The sequence below is a fragment of the Osmerus eperlanus genome, chromosome 25 (assembly GCF_963692335.1).
Source record: "Osmerus eperlanus chromosome 25, fOsmEpe2.1, whole genome shotgun sequence".
NCBI classification, from domain to species: Eukaryota; Metazoa; Chordata; class Actinopteri; order Osmeriformes; family Osmeridae; genus Osmerus; species Osmerus eperlanus.
In genome coordinates, this window is record NC_085042.1 from 1,208,774 (window position 1) to 1,232,200 (window position 23,427).

At 40.7% G+C, this 23,427-nt stretch overlaps 1 protein-coding gene across 2 annotated transcripts in view; it reads left to right on the forward strand.

Annotated features, from left to right (window-relative positions):
* The window catches only part of rasgrf2b (Ras protein-specific guanine nucleotide-releasing factor 2b), a 70,975-nt gene that overhangs the window by 30,498 nt on the left and 17,050 nt on the right, over positions 1 to 23,427 (forward strand). Inside the window, exons 15-23 of one of the 2 annotated variants that reach the window (XM_062451358.1) lie at positions 1,030 to 1,278; positions 10,183 to 10,275; positions 11,124 to 11,854; positions 12,669 to 12,791; positions 13,187 to 13,276; positions 13,361 to 13,467; positions 13,699 to 13,811; positions 13,991 to 14,051; positions 15,852 to 15,955. In XM_062451358.1, coding sequence (XP_062307342.1) covers positions 1,030 to 1,278; positions 10,183 to 10,275; positions 11,124 to 11,854; positions 12,669 to 12,791; positions 13,187 to 13,276; positions 13,361 to 13,467; positions 13,699 to 13,811; positions 13,991 to 14,051; positions 15,852 to 15,955 — 1,671 coding nt within the window. The remainder of the gene's footprint in view (positions 1 to 1,029; positions 1,279 to 10,182; positions 10,276 to 11,123; positions 11,855 to 12,668; positions 12,792 to 13,186; positions 13,277 to 13,360; positions 13,468 to 13,698; positions 13,812 to 13,990; positions 14,052 to 15,851; positions 15,956 to 23,427) is intronic. The other variant, XM_062451357.1, reaches the window with a different exon arrangement.

The window sequence follows — 23,427 nt, forward strand, 5'->3', positions numbered from 1 at the left end:
TGCAGTGAAACTCTCTTGTAGTCTCTTGCCTTCCCCCCTCCCACAGACACCTGTGGATTGCGGTCTCTGTCTGGGTCATGACCAAGGATGTCTCCATGGCAATACAATCTACGAACTGTGAATCTGACTGATTGTGGCCTAGGCGAAGGTGTCAGCCCAGGCCTACTCATACACTAACTTTCACCTACTACAGATATGCCATCACCCCCCCCACCCCCATCCAACGCCTTCGCCTGCTTCGTTCCCCCAGTGTGGCAGGCGGGTCTGTGACCAGCGCCTTTTACGGCCGCAGGTCCAGATGCTGCTTGTTTGCGTTGGCTTCCCACCCCCTTTGCATGTCATGAGTTCTGTAATGTTGTACAATGTATGTGCCAAGGTGTGTTTTGCTGTTCCCACACTGTACTCCTCTAGGAGCATAGTCTGGGGGTTGACTTTTTCTCTCCTCTCCTCATGTTTCTGCTGAAATTTCAAGGGGGCGCCGATAATGGCTGCCTCGGTCGGTATCTTTCGGCCAAAGTAAATTCCTTGTCTGTGCAAACTTTCAAGGCGAATAAAAACCCATTCTGATTCTGATTAGGACAAGGCCGTAAAAATAGCCAGCTCCAAACAGAGAGCAGAAGTGTTCAGCGTGGTGACTGAGACAAAAAGAGGTGATTACTAATTGTGCCGTGCCTACACCCCTAGGCTGACGGCACACCGGTGTAGAAAGGAGACACAGAGTGACTTCTTTTCAAGAGGAAGAATTTTAGTGACTGATTTTTGTCTACTGATTTTCTATGAGAACTATTTTTTTCTAGAAATAAAACCCACCACTGTGCTTCACCCTGCCGCTGCTTCATGTGCGTCTTGAGGTGGCTCGCCTCGATTCCCCCTCAGTGGTTACCACAATACACACACCCACACACATACGCATTCATCATTGTCTTAATTACAATTATAGTCACTTCAGATGATTAAGCTTGAAAGATACTGTAGATGTTTCACAAGTGCTTGGTTGTGGTTGTATGTGTGTGGTTATGTGTCCATCAGATCCGATATGCGTCTCCATAAAGATGATGTTGACATTTGCTTCAGCAAGACGCTCAACTCGTGCAAGGTCCCCCAGATCCGGTATGCCAGCGTGGAGCGCCTGCTGGAGAGGTTGACAGACCTGCGCTTCCTGTCCATAGACTTCCTCAACACATTCCTACACACCTACAGAGTCTTCACCTCCGCCTCTGTCATCATGGACAAGCTGGCTGACATCTACAAGAAACCTTTTACCTCCATTCCCATCAGGTAACATATGCAGACACACCTTGTTAGACCCGCAAAGTAACAGCATTCTACAAACGTAGTAAACCACAAACGTAATACAAATTTGCAGCTTTTAATGTAATAATCCAACAAGCGTAATACATTTCCCGCAAATGTTATAATTATTTTGTTTGCTGTATTTTGTTAGATTTGCAGGAATGCAACGTTGGGCCTAGTTGGGAGCAGAATTTCAGCATTTGCTCTCAAACTGTCAGAACAAATACAAAAAACAACTAATGGTTAATTTGGAGTGTGGATTGCTCACATAGCACTATAACAGTACATTTCATTAATAATAATCACCCAACAGTCATATTTTGATGAATCAGATTTTATGGGGAAAAAAAGGATAAATATTATAAAAACAGAATGAAAACTTCAAAGACCCCGGGGTCCATTGTTCACATGCAATGGTAGTCCCAAAAGCAGTTCCTTTCCTCTGAAAAGCAGAGACGGAGATTGCACTTTCTGCAGAGCGTATTAGAATATCCTTTTATGCAGTGTTTGCAGCGTTCTCTCGTTGTCTTCACCGGAAATGTGCGACCATGTCCCTGCGCACATCCGTTGCCCTCTTGGCTGGGACCCTATTTGGTGGTCCCCATTACCTGAGGATGGTCTCTTCTGAGGTGTCACAGTTATCGATGTCAAAGGGCTCCCACTGGCTGAAGATGGCCACCCTCTCCTTGGTGTGTTGACAGCTGTGTTTGTCAGGATGAGAGAGGAAGCTAGTTGCGCCTGAAACAGTTTCCTGTTCAACATATTTTTCTTGGGAATATTGAGAGCCTTGCAGTCCCGTTTGTAGAGGAGACAGGCGTTGATCACAGCAATGATAATAGTGTGCCAGAAGATGTAACTATCAGCTGCACAATTTCATGAGGAACTTGTATTTGGCTCCAAATGAGTCCAGCAAATCCACACCGCCCATGTATTTGTTGTATGCACCCACAATATGAGGTCTCTCAACTTCAATGTAAGATTTGGTGGCTTTGTTCCAGCGTTGAATCTTTTGCACAGAATCAATGCCAGCAAAGGATGACACAAGTGTGACTTCCCTGTTGTCATATCACTTGACAGCGCATATGTTGTGGTTTGGTTGGCTTGTGTTGGTTTGCTCGATGTCCTTACCATCATCATCATTAGTTGGACAATCAGTGGGTCTCTGATCCTCTTTTTCCACTTCCTCAACATTTTCAACCACCTGCTCATCACTCGAATCACTGGTGTCTGATTCCATGTCAACATCACTTTCTCCATTTTGGATAGCATAAATGACATCATGCATACTGAAGTAAACTCTCCATGCTGGTGTCATTCTGAAATGGAAATAATAGTTAGAGTATGTTCAAGTATACCTATTCCTACCTTATTCATGCAATACATTCTACTGAAGGCACACAATACTGTCTGGCTAGCCTAATGTGCTCTCTTCTTAACATTGTAAAAGGAAGATACAAGACCTCTTACATCCCCATATTGCAGAACATTCACACCTGACCCTGAATAATGCACCATACATGCAACCCCCACATTCCAAAACATTTACACTTGTCCCTGAATAACCATCCTCCAAAGCATTCCACAAACAGTATCTGCCTTGTGCAACAAGCAGATATTTGGGCAAACAAGCAAAGTCCAGATTTTAAAAAACAGTTGACTATATACCACTTCTAACATAGAAATAACATTGATTTAGAAATCTTCAAATCTGGTCTAAACTGAAAATTATAACAAATAACCCATTTGTAAAGTGTGAATCATCAAATACATTATATTTCTGTAAGTATTTATCCTGTATCTGAACATTCGAGAAGTGTAATGTCTCCATGTAGAGTGCAAGGTGCAATTGCTATTTTAGCTACCATTTTGACCCAACGTTGTAAAATTACAACAATGACAAAACAAGCTGAAAATCAAATGTGATGCATGAATTCCACAATAACTTAGTATTTACATGAACTACATATTCTAACAATCACCAAATATATTTCATGGAATTTACTTACTTTAATGTTGATATATCCAGTCCAATGAAACAAGGATATTCGCTTCCAGGAAAGTTGGCTGGTGGAATGAGTTCATGGCCTTATAGCCAGATCTATATACACATTTAGTATCCAATGGCATTGCAAGGCAATACAATAAGACCCAATAGCTATGAAAATGTGGTCTTTTAAAAAAAATGTCCAACCTTTGGACAACTAAAGGTGATGTTGTAATATTACAACAAGGGGTCTTACAGGGTTAAGCAGAATTGATTTGGGGGCCCATCCAAATTTGTATAATTACCATTAACATAATATATATAATTTTTTAATTAAGATGTAATTTCATGTGCTATTGGGGGCCCACTGGTGGCCACGGAGGCCCTAAGCAGCCGCTTAGTTCGCTTATGCCATGGGATGGCTCTGTGTTATATCATAGGCAATACAGGTTTGTAGGCTAGTTATTTGTGTTAGTATAGCCTACATTTATTGATATGTTCATTACAGTGCAAAACTAATGTGCCTGTTTTACAGCCTCAGTGTTACAATGTAGCCTACTACTGTTTACAATAACAGTGTGATTAAGATAACCTAATGTGTATAGCAACAATTGTTTGCATAAGCAGTAAGGAATATAAAGTTCATATTGCCTTATTCACAATTCACAAAATTTAGCTAGCTAAAGCAATACATTTCAACTGTGTGTCTAATAAATTATTGTGTGTCCTACCAATTGTGATTCAACTCGTAAATAATGTACTTGAGGCTACGACTGACAGTGGTACTGTATGCTGCACGCATTTGAAAAATGGCTAACAAGCCATCCTTTTGTCAAACGTCAGGTCATATTCACTGTTTGTTAACTTTTCCAAGTGTGTGTCCAAGGCAAAGTTATTGGCAGTATGGCTTGTTAGCATGAAGTTAGCCTAGTCTTGTCACTGTCAAGTGATAGGCCTATTACACTACAGGTTGTTGTCAAACCTATTATTATTATTATTTGATAGGCCTAGAATTTGTGGGAAGTTATTACAATTTCGAAAACTGAAGATGTTCACCTTCCTGCAAATGTAAAAAATTACGGCAAACGTAATAACCGTTTGCGGGAAATTACGTAGGCTATTACTTTTATGGTAGGTATAATTGGTGGGAAACGTATTATGTTTGTGGGATTTAAAGCTGCAGATTTGTATTACATTTGTGGTTTACTACATTTGTGGGACGTTGTTACGTTTGCTAACACACCTCATTATTCTGGTTTAACACTTTATAAAGAATCTCTGTTTAATTATATATGTGTGTTTCATTATTTATGTGTGTGTCTTTGTTATTGAGCCGTTTCCCCTCAACTCAGAGTGGGTTGTTGAGGATGAGTCTCAAGCCGGTGTGTACTTTCCGCGCCCGCAAGTATGCGAGGATTTGCTAAGGTCCACGTAAAAAAATTGTCTTCAGAGGGTGTGCACTTTATTGTGGTACCGGGTATCTCGCCAAAAAAATTACTTTCCTAGAGACATCCTCTTAGCCAGGGGTTGTCAAACATTTCAGCCCACGACCCTTAAAATAATGGTGCCAGTGACTCGCGACCCCCGCATCCATGGAGGTGGTTTACGTATACGTGGGAGTAAAAATAGGCCCTGGACTTTGATCCAGACCGGCCCACCAGAACCGGCGCCCGTATACGCCACCACAGCTAACCTGCTAATGCATACACATTCTGAGTTTGATGTGATGCTAGTTCGGGAGTTTGATAGTTAATGCGAGCGTGCAAGCCACATTTTTTGGCCTTTATTTGACTGCAAAATATTTTTTTAGCTTTGTGTAAAATAAACATAGCCGTTTTTCAATTGGTAAAACCTTGTCTAGTGAAGGTGATGTCTTTTTGTCTTTTAATTTTTCACCCCACCCTTACGTTTCTTAGCCTGGTTTTCCATCGTTATTCTTCTCCCGGTGCTCCCGATGGCCAGTCCGCTACTGTGGTGGTGGATTTTCAAGTCATATTATTTTAAATTCTCGTGCTGTCAGGCAGTGGCGCCTTAATGCACAGGCTTACCTGGGCTTAAGCCCGGGGCCTCGACCAATCAGGGGCCTCTTAATAATAATACGAAATAAAAATGATGATAAATGTTCGTATTTGCGGTGTCATTACTTATGCATACTTATGAATAATTATGTTTGTTTTTTTTAAGAATAGAAGTATGCAGTGGCATAACGACATCTCTGCCGTTGATAACAAACCAAACCGTTTCAAAATCGGTTGAAAATTGAGCAAGTTATGGTAATTTAAAAAGTACATGTAGCACCAACACAATGTTATGGGTGAGCGAGTTGACTGTAGCAAGATGGCTGCCATGTGCGGACGTTCAACTCCGTTGGCCGGCAACGCGGACGAGACATCTACCCTTTATATATCTATGAGCCAAACTACACTGAGGGGATTGTTTGAATGCGCCGGAAATTAAAAACGTTTCTTTTGACATAAAGTTTAGGCTGTGGCATTGAAGACAGCGAGCACCACACAAGCTTGAGTTTAAATACATTATTTAATGTGACATTACTTACTGTACATGCAAGTCTTGAATTGCTTAAATGTATAATGCTGCTAGTACACCATGGCACGATACGATACTTGCTGTGCAACAGCAATGCACGTTGTATCCATGCGTCGTTGCTAACGTGTGCTGACGTTGTGACGTAGGCTAGCACTGAGTTCCCTTCGTTGACACAAAGGCACCTTTTGCCACAAAAACTGGTTTGGGCTGAATTTCAGCCCAAACCGTGCAACAGAACGTAAATAAAAATACAAGCAACTCAATCGCTACCAAGACAAAACTTTTGATACCGACGTTGTCTATGTAGTCCAAATATTGACGGATCCTTAGGGGGCAAAAAGAAATTGATGCAATTAGCAGGCCTCAAAAATGTAAAAAAAAGTCCATAGCCCAGGGGCCTCAAGTGCTATTAAGACACCCCTGCTGTCAGGGGGTGCTGCAGCACCCTCAGCACCCATAGTTCCCGGTATTACTTCTCCACTGAAATCCAAAACTCAGCCAGTGTCTTGGCTGAGAACGCTGCCTTTAACGTTCGGTCGCTTGACAGTTCAACTAATGCGTCCTCCTGGTCGGATGTCAGATGGTTTGCCGTACTTACAGTGAATGGAAAATCAAAAGGCTGATGGATTTTTTATTTGCATGCATTAATTTAACTCCTTTTTTTAACTTCCTAAAATATGCTATTTCAATTTTTTTTTAAATGTTCCTTGATTTCTGGAAATCATCTTGCGACCCCCCTTCGCTGTCTCGCGACCCCCCCACTTTGAGAACCACTGCTCTAAGCGACTCCAGAAAGTAGTGTAAACAGAACTCCTGCTCGTCTGTTGTTTCCGCGCAATTGTAAGCATCTACATAGGAGTACATTTGAACCTTCAGTGCTGCACACACACATACACAAACACCCATTCAGACACAAGATCTCATAAGATCTATTCAACCAAAAAGCTCAATTTTGGTCTCATCAAACCATAGAACCCTCTTCACTTCGTTTCAGTCTCCCAGATGCCTCCTGGCAAACACTAGCCGAGATGTCATATTTAGTTTTTTTCAAAAGTAGCTTTCTCTTAGCCACTCTCCCATCTAACTGTAACTGGTGAGGCACCCGGGGAACTGTTGTAGTATGCATAGACCCTCTCTTCTTAACCATGGAAGCCCGTAACTCCTTGACAGTTGTCATAGGCCTCTTGATGGGCTCCCTGACTAATGTCTGCTCTGGGCAGATTTACAGTTGTGCCATACTCTTTCCATTTGTTTATAATTTATAGCCTACTCCGAGGGATATTGAGTGCCTTTGACATTTTCTTGTATCCTTTCCCTGATCGATGCATTTTAATAACTTTGTCGCAGATTCCTTTGGAACCTTCTTTTGTCTTTATATCCTTTTTTTCAAGAAACAGACTAACCGAATATTGAACCTTCCAGTGAATTTTTAACGTCAAAGTCACTTGGAACACATTGATTGCACACAAGTGATCTCCTTTGTTCTGTTGATCAGTGTAAAAAAGCTTAATAAAATCCATTGTGATTCAATGTTGTCAAACAACAAAACATGAAAAAGTCCATGGGGGGTTAATACCTTTTATAATCACTGTACTCACACAGACACGCACATGCACGCACACACACCAGTTATTAGAACAGATGATTCTACACAGTTCCTCTTGGCAGACATTTAGGAATATCCAGTTTTGGTAACACTTTATAATAAGTCAACGCTTTTTGGCATTTACAAAGTGTTAACTAATAGTTAGTTAATCCTTTATAAAACATTTTGAAACATTAACAATACATTATTAAATAGTTAATAAGCTTATTATTAAATGCTATGTTAATCATTAATAAACACTGTTAAACATTATGGATTTGATTCATAATACAATTCATAAGGTGTTTGATAACTGCATTACCATACTTTAAAGACAGCTTGTTAATATAGTTGCAAACCAGTAGTTTATAATCTGTTAATGGTACATGAGCTGGTATAGAAAGCATTAGCAAATGGTGAACAAACCATTTACATTACCTTTACAAAGCATGAGTAAATAACTAACAACATATTTACTTCTGTCTTTAATTAATGTACGCCAAGTCAAATACATGATGTACACTAATACTTAGCAGATGTCTTAACAACTATTTTATAAACACTTACTAATGATGCAACTTGTGATTATTAATGCAAGTTATAAAGCATTTACTAACTGTTAGTTAAGGCTTTTGTGTTATTTATTAAGGTGTTCTTGTCCATTCTCAAACCTCACATTCACAAAGGTATCATAACAACTATTTTATAAACACTTACTAATGATGCAACTTGTGATTAGTAATGCAAGTTATAAAGCATTTACTAACTGTTAGTTAAGGCTTTTGGCTTTTTTTCCATTCTCGAACCTCACATTCACAAAGGTTGAACATACGTTTCTCAAAAGGAAACAGACACAACACAATGTGATACACAAAATTACTATTTTATTGAAGTAATGACAGGCATGTGTCTTACTAACTACAGTACTAACTTAGCTCTACTAGCCGAGAGTGACAGCGGTCGATACGTTATAACCTCAGTTTGATATTTCCCGGCATGACCGAACGGTCGAGGTTAGTAAGTTGTTTATTATATGGCATTTTTAGCTCTTTTCATTTAAAACATGTCGTTTTGTTCAGCTCTACTCAAGTCTTCACACGGTGTGTTTCAGGTGTTAGCACCTACCTAGCAACCAATCTGAAATCTGAGCAACCAAACCTAGCAATCTGCCTAGCGCTTGTCGTTTATATCTCTGTGTTCACATTTTTCTGCTCTTTTAGAAAGTTAAGAATTTCCTCGTCGCTGTTGATGTCTTCATTGTCATCTGGATAGTAAAACTCCTCGATCTCGCTCATTTTTAAGATGACATCAGCGGAGGGCAATAAGAATACGTATCAGACCGCAGGTCAATACGCGCATGGAATATAAAGACTTAATACGCGGCTGGCATGACTACCCATTAGCCAATCAGAACGCTCGTACTGTTGTTGCAATTGAACCAATATGCTGTTCTCATTGGTTCAGAAGACGTTCTCAAAAGAGTTGTTGATATGTTGCCTTGGAGATGTAGTGACGTCACCAGTACAAGCGCAGCTGATTGATCTGACAAGATGGCGTCTGCTCCAGATTCGCCGTGTTTGATTTGGGATCTTCCCACGTATTGTTGTAGTATATAAGAAACCAAATGTTTACTCTTCGACAGGTCAGCAAATGCTTTGTCGCCTCAATTTGTTAAAACGATTTGTTTGTAAACCTCGACCTACGATCTCGGTTAACAAACGTTTTAACAAATCTCTGCTTTCAAAGGCGTTTGCAGACCTGTCGAGGAGTAGCTAAACATTTGCAGTTTATTACAGCCATTTTTGGAAAATAAAATACAGCTTCGGGTATCCAACTTTTATACCAATTCTACTGTATTGCTTCTTAATGGAAATAAAATACTATTTTATTACCCAGGTAAATAAATTAACAGCTATTTCTTCTAAAAAACAAAAACACAACATCTATAGGCCTATAGTCTTTCTATAAATGCTTAATAAGGCATAAATAGTTCACACTTTAGATTAGGTCACGCAAAAGCCTTAACTAACAGTTAGTAAATGCTTTATAACTTGCATTACTAATCAGAAGTTGCATCATTAGTAAGTCTTTATAAAATAGTTGTTAAGATATCTGCAAAGCATAGTGTACATCCTGTATTCGACTTGGCATACATTAATTAAAGACATAAGTAAATATGTTGTTAGTTATTTACTCATGCTTTATAAAGGTAATGTAAATGGTTTGCTCACCATTTGCTAATGCTTTCTATACCAGCTCATGTACCATTAACACCTTTTAAACTACTGGTTTGCAACTATATTGACAAGCTGTGTATAAAGTATGATAATGCAGTTATCAAACACCTTATGAATTGTATTATGAATAAAATGCATAATTTAGAGTGTTTATTAATGATCAACATAGTGTTAATTCATTATTAACTATTTAATAATGCATTGTTAATGTTTCAAAATGTTTTATAAAGGATTAACTAACTATTAGTTAACACTTTGTAAATGCCAAAAAGCGTTGACTTATTATAAAGTGTTACCCCAGTTTTTTATTTTTATCTCTCCCTCTCTTCCTCTCTCTCCATCTCTTTCTCCAACTCTCTCTTTCCCTCTTCCCCTTCACTTTCTACCCCCTCTTCAGTCCCTGCTTCTGTAGTTGAGTCCAAAGTGTGTTAATCTTCCAGACATATGGACCTTTTCAGCATGTGTGTGTATGTCCCATTCCTCCATCCCTCTACTTCTCCATTCCTCCATCCATCCACCCATCCCTCCATCCACAGGGTTCAGTACCACTCATTCGACCGTCTGTCCATCACCTCCGTTTGTCCAGACTACACCCTGAAGATCAGGAAGATCTCTCTGGACCAGTCTAAGTAACGCTCTCTGTCTCCATTCTTTGTCTCTCTCTCACTGTTTCTCTCCCTTTCTCTCTCTCTATCCCTCCCTCTCTGTCTCTCTCTGTCTACATGTCCTTCCCCTCTTCTTTTACTTCTCACTGCCCTCTCATCCGACTCTTTTTTCCTCCCTCACTTTTTGTCCTTCTCTGCCTGCTCACTATAGAGATGATTTCAAGGTGACTCAGCCATCCTCTTCTCTCTTTTTTTCTCCTTCTTTCTTTCACTTCTCAAATTGTCCTTGTGCTCTCTGTCCTGACTAAGATTACTGAGCATCTTAATGAATCCTTTGTCTGTCTGCCCTCCTCTCTCCCTTCTCTTGTCTCCGCCTCCTCTCTCTATATGTCCCCACATCTCTCTCACTCTCCTCCTCTCGACTCCGCCCTCATTTCGGTCTCTTCCTCTTTGTGCCCCCTCTCTCTATTGCCTCTCCTCTCTCTGTCTCCCCCCTCCTCTCTGTCCCTTCCTCCTGTCTAACTGCCCCTTGTCTCCCCCTCCTCTCTCTGCCCCCCTTATTTCTGTTTCCCCCTCTTCTCTGTCTCTTCCTCCTGTCTAACTGCCCCTTGTATCCCCCCCTCTCTCTGCCCCCTTCATCTCTGTTTTCCCCTCATCTCTCTGTCTCCCCCCTCTTCTCTATCTCCCCCCTGCTCTCTTCTCCTCTGTCTCCCCCCTCTCTATCTACCCCCTGCTCTCTGCTCCTCTCTCTGTCTCCGTCACTTCTCCATTTCCCTTGCCCTCCCTTTTTTCTGTTGTCCGCCTGCACCTGTTCTACCCCCCTCCACCACTTTCTTCCTTCTCCTTTCTGTATCCCCCGTCCCCCCCTCCAGGTCTCTGGAGTTGTACTTTGCCACCAGTCAGAACAACAGAAACAGCGCTGAGCACGTCAGCGACAAATCCCCTCGCCTCTGCCGTAAATTCTCCTCTCCTCCTCCCCTCTCCCTCCCCTCCCACTCCTGCTCTCCCTTACGCATGCGCAAACTTTCCCTTAACTCCCCACTCAACTCCCCCCTCAGCTCCCGGCTGGCTGGGCTGGATCTCAGCTACCCAAACTTCGCCCTCTCCTCGTCCCAGTCTTATGTCAGTAGCCCAACCTCAACACACACACCTCAAACCCCTCCCCTCTATACATGCACCCCTCAAACCCTGCCCGCTTCCACACACCAGACCCCTACCACACCCTCCCCCACTCCCGAAACCCCCGCCCCTGAGACCCCCAACCCCCCTATCTCTGTGGATGCGCCCCACACTCCTCCTACCTCCATACCCACACCACAGACACCACCTTTCGCAGACACCCAACAGACACTAGCTTCCCCTCTCACATCCACCCCCACCTCCCCTCCCACAACCACCCCCACCTCCTCTCCCACCTCCACCTCTCCTCCTACCTCTACCCCCACCTTCTCCACCTCCCTTCCACTGGGCTGTGGTCTCCCCCAGGACCAAGACCCCCTTCCCCCCTCTTCCCCTGACCAGAGCCCCACTATTCTCTCAGAGGGGGATGAGCTACCCAGGATGGATGCCTTCTGTGGGAAACTGAGACGCAGCATTCGCAGAGGTGAGAGGTAGGACGGGCAAGAGAGAAAGAGGGGTAAGGAGATGGGGGAGGAAGGGAGGGACAGAGAGATAGAAAGAGCGAGAGAGAGAGCACAAATAAAGAGGTTCATCAAAGGTTTTCAGTGTGCTCTGGGTCTACATGGATTTTTATTCCTATACTTTAGACAGTATTTGTATTCTGGGAAGCTGTTAAGGACAACACAGACACACACTGTGTAGACAAGGCAGGGTAGAATGGAAGAAGTTTCAGAGTAAAATTTACAGTATGTATGCAGTTATAAGTATACTTTGTAATTGTAGTCTTCTGTATGTAGTTGTTAGTTAGTACTGTGTATCTCATAAGGAAAAGCTCAATTTAGGCCATGGTATACTGTATGGGTTACCTGATGCAAAGTGGAGCCGACAGCCCCTTACCTGTGATATCATTACCATAGATCATGGTCTGAAGTGAGATATTGCTTTTATAAAACAGTTACCTATTAGATTTTATTTCGAAAATAATTGCATATTAGCAATGATGATTGCGATGTACGACGGCGTATTAGGGCCATTGGAGGTCAAATACAAATATTTGCTTCAATTTGTGAGAAAATAATCGGAGATTCTCCCAGATTAAAAAGTCTGAAAGAATTTGCAAGAAAAAAGTCAGAATTTCTTAGATTAATGTCGTAAATTTGCGACGGCATACATACTGTAAATTTCCCATTAATTAATGTATGGGAAACACTGACAAATATATAACCATACGCAGTATGTGGTTAATATATCAAACGCAGTTCTATGCTCTTTTGTTCATCCTGAGTGTGTTGTTGTAGCTGTGCTGGAGTCTGTCTCTCTGGAGAAGATCCTGCCAGAGTCTCCCCAGAGCAGTGATCCAGGAGAGACCTCTCCCTGCCGCTCTCCCTCCACCCCACGACACCTCCGCTACCGGCCAGGAAGTAGGTGTACTGCCGGGGTAGAGTGTTGTATATGTGGGTCAGTGGGGTTCTCCAGAGCCAGTTTCCCTTGCGCCTGCCAGTCTTGGATGGCATTCAAGGAAGGCTAATATGTAGGGTAGTTGCTATATGGTCAGGCCCTGTTAGCCTTATACACACACTCATGCACACACATAGCATACACACGCACACGTACTCGCACACACAGTTTACTGTATGATGATGGTGATGATAATGATAGGGATGATGATGATGATGATGATGATGATGATGATGATGATGATAACAATGGTGGTGATAATGACGGTGATAAGGTTGATCATGGTCATGATGATTATGGTAATGGTGAGGATGATGAAAAATATGATGATGATGCTGATGATAATGATGACCTGTAGTCCAATCAGGAGAGAACTCTCGCTCTTCCGTCTCTCCTGCCTCAGCCTTCGCTATTGCCACGGCTGCAGCTGGACATAGTTCTCCCACAGGTACACACCGATGCACACACATTGACAAACACACACACACACACACTGTCACACACTTACACTATGTCTGCATGTGTCCTGCAGTGTTCACTAACTCTGAGAGGACATGTGATAAGGAGTTCATCATCCGCAGGGCTGCCACCAACAGAGTTTTAAATGTGTTGCGACACTGGGTCTCCAAACACTCCCAGGTCTGCACACACACACACAGACACACACACCACATACACACCAATACACACTCACAATCATGCATGTAATGATTGGTGAACAAGAATGTGTTACAACTGACCCTTTAAATAGAGTGTGCAGGAAGAAAGAAGGGTAGCAAACAAGAGAAAGCATGATGGCACTAAATGATAGACCTGTGTGTGTGTATGTATGTATGTATGTATGTGTGTGTGTGTGTGTGTGTTGTGCAGGACTTTGAGATGAATGGGGAGTTGAAGATGAGCGTGGCCTGTCTGCTGGAGGAGGTGCTGAGAGACCCTGACCTTCTGCCTCAGGAAAGGAAGGCTACTGCCAACATACTGAGGTACACACACACTCACACAAGCACACACTCACACACAAACTAAAACATGCACATAGACACACTCATATACATATGATAGATGCCTTGTTCTTACAGAGGATTAGGGTTACAATTGACCACCCACAAATCAGGATTTGTTCTATTATCACTTGACCAATCAGAATGTGTTGTCTTGTCAGCGCGCTTTCCCAGGAGGAGCAGGACGACACACAGCTAAGGATAGAGGACATCCTACAGATGGTAAGGAAACTACAATACCCACGATGCACCTTTGCTTCACAAATCAATGTACATGGAGGTCCAACTGGCCAGCATCTCCTTCAGTCAGTGTCTCTGAAGTTGATTGGACAGTCATTGAGTGTGATGGAATAGGATTGGACAGTCCTTGAGTATGATGGAATGGGATTTTAGAGGATGGACAAGCTTTTCAACTTGCTATCAGCCCAGAATAGACTGCAGAGAATGAATCACCAGTTGAATGAAAATCATCATGTAACTATGCCAGTGCGGACCATTGATAGCATAATATAACTGGATACAGTGAAGTATCTGATGTCACTATGGCGACCCATGGGAAATGCTCAGTGGTCACCTGGCTCGTTCCTGTGATTTATTAACTGGAGGGAGTCTGGAGTCAGGTGGCTGAGTGGTTAGGGAATCGGGCTAGTAATCTGAAGGTTGCCAGTTCGATTCCCGGCCGTGCCAAATGACGTTGTGTCCTTGGGCAAGGCACTTCACCCTAATTGCCTCAGGGGGAACAGGGAATGTCCCTGTACTTACTGTAAGTCGCTCTGGATAAGAGCGTCTGCTAAATGACTAAATGTAAATGTAACTCCAGTCAAAATCCCAGATAATAATTTGTTCTGTTTGTGAACCTGGCTCAAAATAATTGCTTTTTCATAGAAGAATGTTTGCAGAATTTGAAAGCACCTTGCACCCCATTTTTGGGGCTTAGGTCATAGACGGTCTTGCACAGTAGAGTGGATCACCGTGCTTTTGACGTCATAATAGGTCTAAGCTTTTATTGATAAAAGCAAAAAATTGTAAAGCATTTTTTCTTTATTTAGACTGGACTAATCGAGCAGGGTGCCAAAACAGAAATGCAGTACCACCAATCTCCATTGGGGCCTTTGCTTCAAGCTGAGGAGCTGGGTTTATAGACCAATTATTAAGTAGACTAAGCGTCAAAGCTGGGTACACATGGCGATCGAGATGATAAGAAACAGAAAGAGGGTGATTGAGAGAAAGGAAGAGAGAAATAGAGAACTATGTGTGACCGGGGGGGACTTATTTTCCCCTTTTCTAGGGGTTTTTCTGACTGCTGTTTTTTAAAGAAATCTGCAATCTATGGAGCTTTCACACACTAAAGTACATTAAACCAGAACATGGTCGTGTCTTTCTTAAATTGTAGAACATTTCATAAAATAAATATGAAATATTTAATATGAAATACGGAAGTGGCTACACATGGGAGCACACGGACAGAGATCAAACTTTAAATTAGCTAGGCACATAGTTTTTCGACCGAACACTTAGTAAATCAAATGTAACAAGGAACTGCATAATACAAACAACAAAAATTACATTATGAACCTTTCTTAAGTATGTTCTTCTTGTGCATGTACCTGAACCCTCACCATGTGGTCCACTTATGGCAATGTGAATCTTCTGGCATCAACACACATCAAACACCATATTTAAGAATGTGACAAGAACTAGTTATAGCATCTCTACAACACTAAGTGTATATTTAGCCAAAAATGTTATTTACCACGTTTTAATCAAGAACTCTCTAAAAAATCTCTTGAATATCGGGTTTCTCTTTTACCGTGCAGACTAACCACTCTCTCACACATGCGCACTGCTAACCAAAGTGAAACCCCATCACCCTGCATGATGATTCCTTAAAGGGGCCACACCAACCTGTTTAGGCACCAAAAACAATGGCTATAAACCACTTGGCTACAAATGTGAAAGTGATTATTTGACTAACAGCCTGTCTCTGTGTGTGTTTGCATGTGCACGCATGTGTGTGTGTAGGTGGAGTGCCCCAAAGCAGAATGTTTTGAGTCCCTGTCAGCGATGGAGCTGGCTGAGCAGAGCACCCTGCTAGACCACATCATCTTCAGGAGTATTCCCTACCAGTGAGCCTTTCACTTGTTTCTGTGATGTCATACATGTATACTGACATGCAACCAGTCATGACCACCTGGGTCATTCATGGTGTCCTCCAGGATCTGTTTCAAGCAGTGGTGCAGTGTTAATTTTGTCAACAAACATTGATTGGTGTTTAGTAATCAGTGATCTCACAGGAGTGGTCCACACTTTGTCCAAACATTTACAATTTGGTAACAGAACATACTAAAACATTTTAGGCAAGTACATATGAAAAAAGGCAATTCAAATATGATTATCAAACCAAAAACACCCATCCTGACATTAACAAACAGAAATGACAATTATGATTAGCACTACAACCCAGACACCTCCAAGCCGGCTTGATTTAATCATTAACAGAAATGGAAATGCCACGTGTGTGCATGCCAGTGTGTATCTTTCATAATACAGCACAGGGTATCCCTGTGACAGTGACATCTAACTATAATGCGAGGAATCTCTGTCTGTCAACAATTATTTCCAGAACCGGGCATTGTATGAAGTTGAAAATCTGCCAGTGTATTGCTCAGGACCCAAGGATGTGCAGTGCCATGAGTGACATTGATGAGCTGTTTGCATTTGGAAAAACCAAAATATGCCTTAAAAGTTACATGCGTTGCATTACGGGCACTTTATGCAAAAACGTTTGAAGTGGCAAAACACAATACTTTTTTTGTGCATACTGTCATCGAGAATACATTTTTCACACTGCTACTTGCTACAGTATACAGCCAGATATGTAGTACTGACTGGTAACTCTATCACACTAGTTTGAATTAGCTTCTTTCAAAGGCTTTTCTTAACAAAATTCTTTTTGGAATATTTCTCAATGGGAATTATAACAAAGAGAAATATCCTTCAGCAAGTTTCAGTCATTAAACTTATGACTAAAACATTGACTAAAATTCAAAATGAGTACCACTGAATCTTGACTAAAACAAAACAAAATATAGCTGCAAGCAGCAATGGCGGATTCCTCCTTCAAAATGTTGTAAATTTGACATAATAGATAGTTAAACTGGGATTAACCAAAATACTTAACTGTAATTTCTGTCATAATAATAATAAAAAAGGTTTATACCTTTACCTGGATTAGAACCCACCACCCTTCGCACATCAGCACTGCGTCTCATCCTGCTAAGCCATTCGCAGACTTAGACATTTGATTGTTCAGTTTTTGTATCAGGAAAGAAGACATTTCTCCAATGGCAAGCATTGTCAGATTTGGTTAAAGTTCAAACAGCTGTAATTTAGTCCTATTTGAATATGGGACATAAAAATGGGATGACTGGGTTGCTGCTGTAAAGAATAGCTTACTCATAGTGCTTTAAAAAGGTTGTTTGGGGTGCCATAACTTGTCATGGAAGGGAATTTCAAATCATGCCCCATGCCTGATTAGTAAGGGCTGATTATTAACTTTTTATAGGATACTGAAACTCTTCTTGAGTTGATCTTCTTCCAGACTCTTAGTCAATGCACAACAAACAATAGTCATGTGGGCAACTGGGCTAGGGCAGCAATCATATTCAGCTCCTTGCGAGAATAGCCTGTGACAGTACAGCAGCCGACTCTCTGGTCCCATTAAACTACACAACATGCACAATCAGGGTGACCAACAAGATTATATTAACTAACAAACAATAACATTACAAACATCTAACTGAACGAACACAACAACTGAAATCCCTTGCACGGCTGTTGTAACCAACTATTTTCCACAAGTCTTCGCGTTTTTTGATATGCCGCACTGCATGCTGGGTACCCAAGGGTGCTGACGCTGATTATCTAGCTGTGCTCCGACTGCGTGATATGAGTATTAGTTTTTGGTCAGCTTTGGGACAAAGGTTAAGAAACGGTTGACATTTCAAGGTGAAATTGCATGAAAATGCGCATGGTATTTCAGAATGATATCTGCCTGTTTAACTAAACAAGTAATCAAAATTACTTGAAAAAGACTGTGCCTGGATTCAAACCTGTGACTTGCACTTTGTAGGACACCGTTTCAACCCATTGAGCTACCCTCAAGGATGAGAATACGTGGTCAGTTACTGTACAAAAAAAAGAAGACGTTTCTCCTGTAGCACGGATTGTTCGATTCGGCCAAAGTTTAAACAGCTGTAATTCAATGATATTTTGACATATCAAGGTTAAATTGCGCATGGTACTTCAGAACGATGTCATCCTGCTTAACTAAACAGAATATCAGTCGTGGCGAAAGATCCTCTAGATTACATCAACACGCACTTGAATAGTAAACTAACATCATTTGAACCACCGAAGTGGTTTTGACGAAGTTTTAGATATAGTTCGAAATCTGAAAGATTCCGCTGCTGGTTACGACGGAATCAGTGCTAAAATACCAAAAATGTCCCTACCTTATATTATTTGCCCTCTTATGCATATCCTTACCTTATCCAGTCAGAACGGAGTGGTCCCAAAGTCAACTAAAATTGCTAAAGTGATTCCCATATTTAAAAGCAATGACTCTACTGCTGTTAGTAATTACCGCCCAATTTCAGTTCTACCCTGCATCTCCAAGATTCTCGAAAAATTGATATACAATCGTCTTTTAAAGCATCTAGATCAAAATGATATTCTCTACAAACATCAGTATGGGTTTAGAAGGGGTTACTCTACTTCAATGGCACTTATGCAATTAATCGACAGAATTACTACAGCTATTGACAACCATGAATTTTCTATAGGAATATTTTTAGATTTAAGTAAGGCGTTCGACACGGTAAACCATTCTATTCTTCTCAAAAAACTAAACAAATATGGGATTAACGACGCGGCACTTAAGTGGTTTAATAGCTATCTATCTGACAGGAAACAGTACGTTATCCTCAACGAGAATTAATCTTCATGCAAACCTATAATTTGTGGAGTGCCCCAGGGATCAATTCTGGGACCTCTATTATTTTAAATATATGTTAATGATCTTGCCGAAGCATCCAAAACTTTATTTTGTATCCTATTTGCTGATGACACAAATATTTTCCTTTCACATGCAGATTTTGATTATTTAATACATCTAACCAACCAAGAATTAGATAAGGTCATTACTTGGTTCGAAGCCAACAAGTTATTAGTTATTATTAAAAAGACATTCTATCTTATCTTTTGCAGTAAAAACAAGACATATAATAGGAAAAATGCTAATATATTCTTAAAGAACCTTCCACTTTCCCAGGAATGCCAGGCTAAATTCCTAGGAATATTAATCGACGATCGATTAACATGGAAGTCTCACATTGCTATGACAGTAAATAAAAGTTCGAAAACTATTGGGATTATAGGGAAAATTAAACATCTTTTATCTAAGAAAACCTTTACAACCATATACAACAGTTTAATCTACCCCTACCTTACATATTGTAATATTGTTTGGGGAAATGCCTACAAAACTTCTTTACACCCTCTATTAATTCTACAGAAAAAAATTCTACGCATTGCCACTAGTTCCAGTTTATACACCCACTCTACACCATTATTTGAGAAACTTAGAATTTTGAACATTTATGACATTAACAGATTTCAACTTGCTTTTTTACAGCCCAATATATAAACCATAATCTCCCTGTTACCTTTGACGGTTTCCTTAATTTTCGTTCTCAGATTCACAATTACCAAACTCGCCAATGCGCTAATTTACATATCCCCCTTCTCAGAACCTCTTTTGCCCAAATGTCTGTCAAATTCAAGTGTGTCACAATATGGAACGATCTTCCCCCGCTCTCAAGAATTTTACTTCCTGTTTTCTGACCTTCAAAAATGATCTTAAAACATACCTGTTAAAAAAATCCAACCCCGTTGTAGTTGTCACTCAATCATTTATATACCATACCATTAATTATTGATTACCCTTTCCACATCGTTTTCATTTACTATGTATTACTTTATTATTTATTGTTGACTCAAAGCTTTAGTCATCTGTGTATCCGTATTGCATTTTTATTTCTATGTAATACTTTAATTTTTTATTATTGTAATCCAAACCATTCGATTTAATTAATTACTTGATTATCCCCATTGTATTCATTCATTTTCTATGTATTAGTTTGCTTTAGCACTTATTTATTATTATACATTTTGTTTAGTTTAGAGGAGGAGGGCCTCGTATAAGCGTTTTACGCTTCTTCCCTCCTCCTGCACCTGTTTTACCCATTGTTTTTGTATTATGTTTTTATATAATATTTTGTGCAAATAAATAAAACAAACAAACAAGTATTCAAATTTAAGACAGGCTCAAAGACTGTGGCTGTATTCAAACCTACAACCTTATACTTTGCAGGTCACCGTCCCAGCCCATAGAGCTATTCTCAGTGTTGAATATTGTCATGTTCAGTTACTGTATAAAAGAGTAAGCTGTTTCTCCTATGGCAAGCATTGTCAGATTTGGTCCAAGCTCAAACAGCTGTAATTCAGTCATATTTTCACATATCAATGTGAAGCTTTGCATGGTATTTCAGGGGGATGTCACCTCAAAGCCTATTAGGTTTGAAAAACCATCATTCAAAATGACATTTGATTTATTGACACAAACATATTGAGGCAATGTGGACATTTACATAAGTACACCCCTTTCAGCCATTTTGTATTTGATTCAACTGTCTTAAGTAACGTTTTTAGATACATCAATGATACATATCTGTTCAAAATTCCAAGTCAATTAGATCTTTGGTTCAAGAGAAGAGGAATTTTGAAGGTTTTCCCAAATTATCACTGTACAGGAAAATCCATAATGGTGGACCTTATGGGTCCTTGAGGCTTTTTTGTTCCTCATGAAAAATTAGCCATGCACACCAAGTTTCAGAAGAATTGGAGCAATGGGGTGGAAATGCCATCACTCTGAAAAGTGGACATTTGGGCGTGGCCTGTGGCGGCCCCCTACGGTCGAAGGTGTCCCATATTTGGTGTGGCGGTACCCACTCGGATGTAGTATCAATGTGCCAAATTAGAAAATGTGTTACCAATAACATGTTGAGTTATTGTGGCGCAAGGAGAATAAGATTAATAATAATAATAATAAATATAAATATGCAAGCAGCAATGGAGGGGCCAAGCAGTCCAGAGCAGGACATGGTCTCCATAGCACTTGTGCAACAATTAAGTCACAACAACCTGTTGCACTCATGCAACACACCAAGTTTGGTTGAAATATCTGTTTGCGTTCAAGAGAACTGAGTGTTCAAAGTGTTTTTTCTGGCATAACACCGCAGGGCTCCTCTGCTCCTCGTGGGAATGAAGAAACCGAAGTTTGGTGACAATCGGACAAATGTTTGCTGAGTTACGCTCTCACGTCTCGTTTGGCGGCTTCACCGTTTTTGAAAATGGAAAATCCATCTGATACCTTTTGTGCAGCTGGGTCTGAAGATAATCTGTGCCAAATTTGGTAATCGTTGGACACAATTTGGGGCGTGCAAAAGGTTTTGACACTTTTCCATAAAATCCAAAATGGCGGCCGCGTCAATTCGGTTGTTATGAAATATTATCGATGGTAAGGCTTGGGATCTCAGAAGACATCAAGAGACAAAGAAATGACTTTATTAAGGTAAAAACTTGAACAGTTATTAGCCAAAACACGTTTATGCTTCCGGCCACGCCCCCTTTTAGTCACATGACAAAAAAATGGAGGACATCCTCAGAATAAGGTTACGAGTAGGCATAACAAATTTGGTGTCACTGCCTCAAAGAGCTACTGAGATAAGACTTGATTGGCTGTCACGGACAAAAGGTTGTGGGGATCAGAATTATTTACCATAACTTTTGTGAGGCTTGGTCTGAAGAGCATATCTGGTAATTTTGAAGAAGATTTGACAAAAATTGTAGGAGGAGTAGGCTTTCAAAGCTTTTCGATAAAACCGGAAATGGCGGAAAATCTATATAACTTGAAATTAACGCCATGGTGTGCGTTGAACTCGGCTTGATCCAAGGAATCCAAGGGTGCCTCCTTTTGACAATCGAACATGCGCTTCAAAAGTTACTTGTGTAAACGCAACTCCAACTTTGACCCGTTGGTGGCGCTAGAGTGCCCAAGTATGAGACATGAAACTTTGTAAAATGGATCAGGGGACTGTCCCCAATGAGTGTGCCAAATTTCACAACTTTCGATCAAGCGCTTCTGGGGGCTGCCATTGACACCCATGGCGGAAGAATAATAATAACTAGAGAGGGTACAATTTCTAGGGAAATTGTAGGGTTTGCTCGCTTGCGTCGGTTGCAAGTGGGTCCGTCCCCTTAAGTTTTCCCCATCTAGTGATATTTTCAAGCATTTAGCCTACTCAAGAACCACCTTTGAAACAAGCTACTGTAACAACGTTGTCGTCATCGGCAGTATTTCAGATGGAATCGCGATTCAAACAGTACCGTCTGCTAACTGAAAATATGCCCCCAAAAACGTAAACAAGTTTGACATTAATTTAGGGGGAAATGGCTAATTCAAAAGAAGTTTGCTACGAGCAAGCTAGCTGCTGTTGCTAGCCAAACGTCACTGAGGGGATTGTTTGAAAGCGCCAGAAATTAGAATGTTTCTTTTGACATAAAATTTAGGCTGTGGCATTGAAGACAGCGACGCACCACACAAGCTTGAGTTTAAATACATTATTTAATGTGACATTACTTACTGTACATGCAGGTCTTGATTTGCTTAAATGTACATGTGCTGCTAGTACACCACAGCACGATACTCGCTGTGCAACTGCACATCAATCTATGCGTCGTTGCCAACGTGTGCTGACGTGGTGACGTAGCTAGCACTGAGTACCCTTCGTTGACTAAAGGCACTTTTTGCCACAAAAACGTTGTAACCTCCTAAACCGTGCAACGGAACGTAAATAAAAATACAAGCAACGCAATCGAGACCAAGACGAACATTTTGACACAGGCGTTGTCTATGTAGTCCAAATATTGACTGATCCTTAGGGGGGCGAAAATAAACAATTAAAATAAATATATATGTGAGAGAACAATGGTTGTGCTCACAGAAGGCGTGAGCACACCCAACTAGAGAGGGTACAATTTCTGAGGAAATTGTAGGGTGTGCTTGCTTGAGTCGGTTGCACAGGGGTCCGTTTTTTAATGACATTTTTACAACTGACATTTCTGTATATTTTATATAAAAATACATAGGGCCTACTTATTATTTATAAAGATTACATAGATTTAAAAGCATCTTTTTTTTGCTGCTCATTTACAACTCAAAATAGTAGAGTGAAGTGTAGAATGAAATATGATGTCTCATTTCCCCTGCCTCATAGCTGAATCAAAACAAATACATTTGGTAGACCGGTGTAAAAATTGACCTAATCTCTATGACTTAAATGTCCTTTTAAGTTTTCCCTTCTTGTGATATTTTCAGGCATTTAGCCTACTCATATTGCATTCATTCATTAATAAAGAACCCCCTTTGAAGATTATTCTACGACGTTACCGGCAGTAGAAGATGGAATCGCGATTC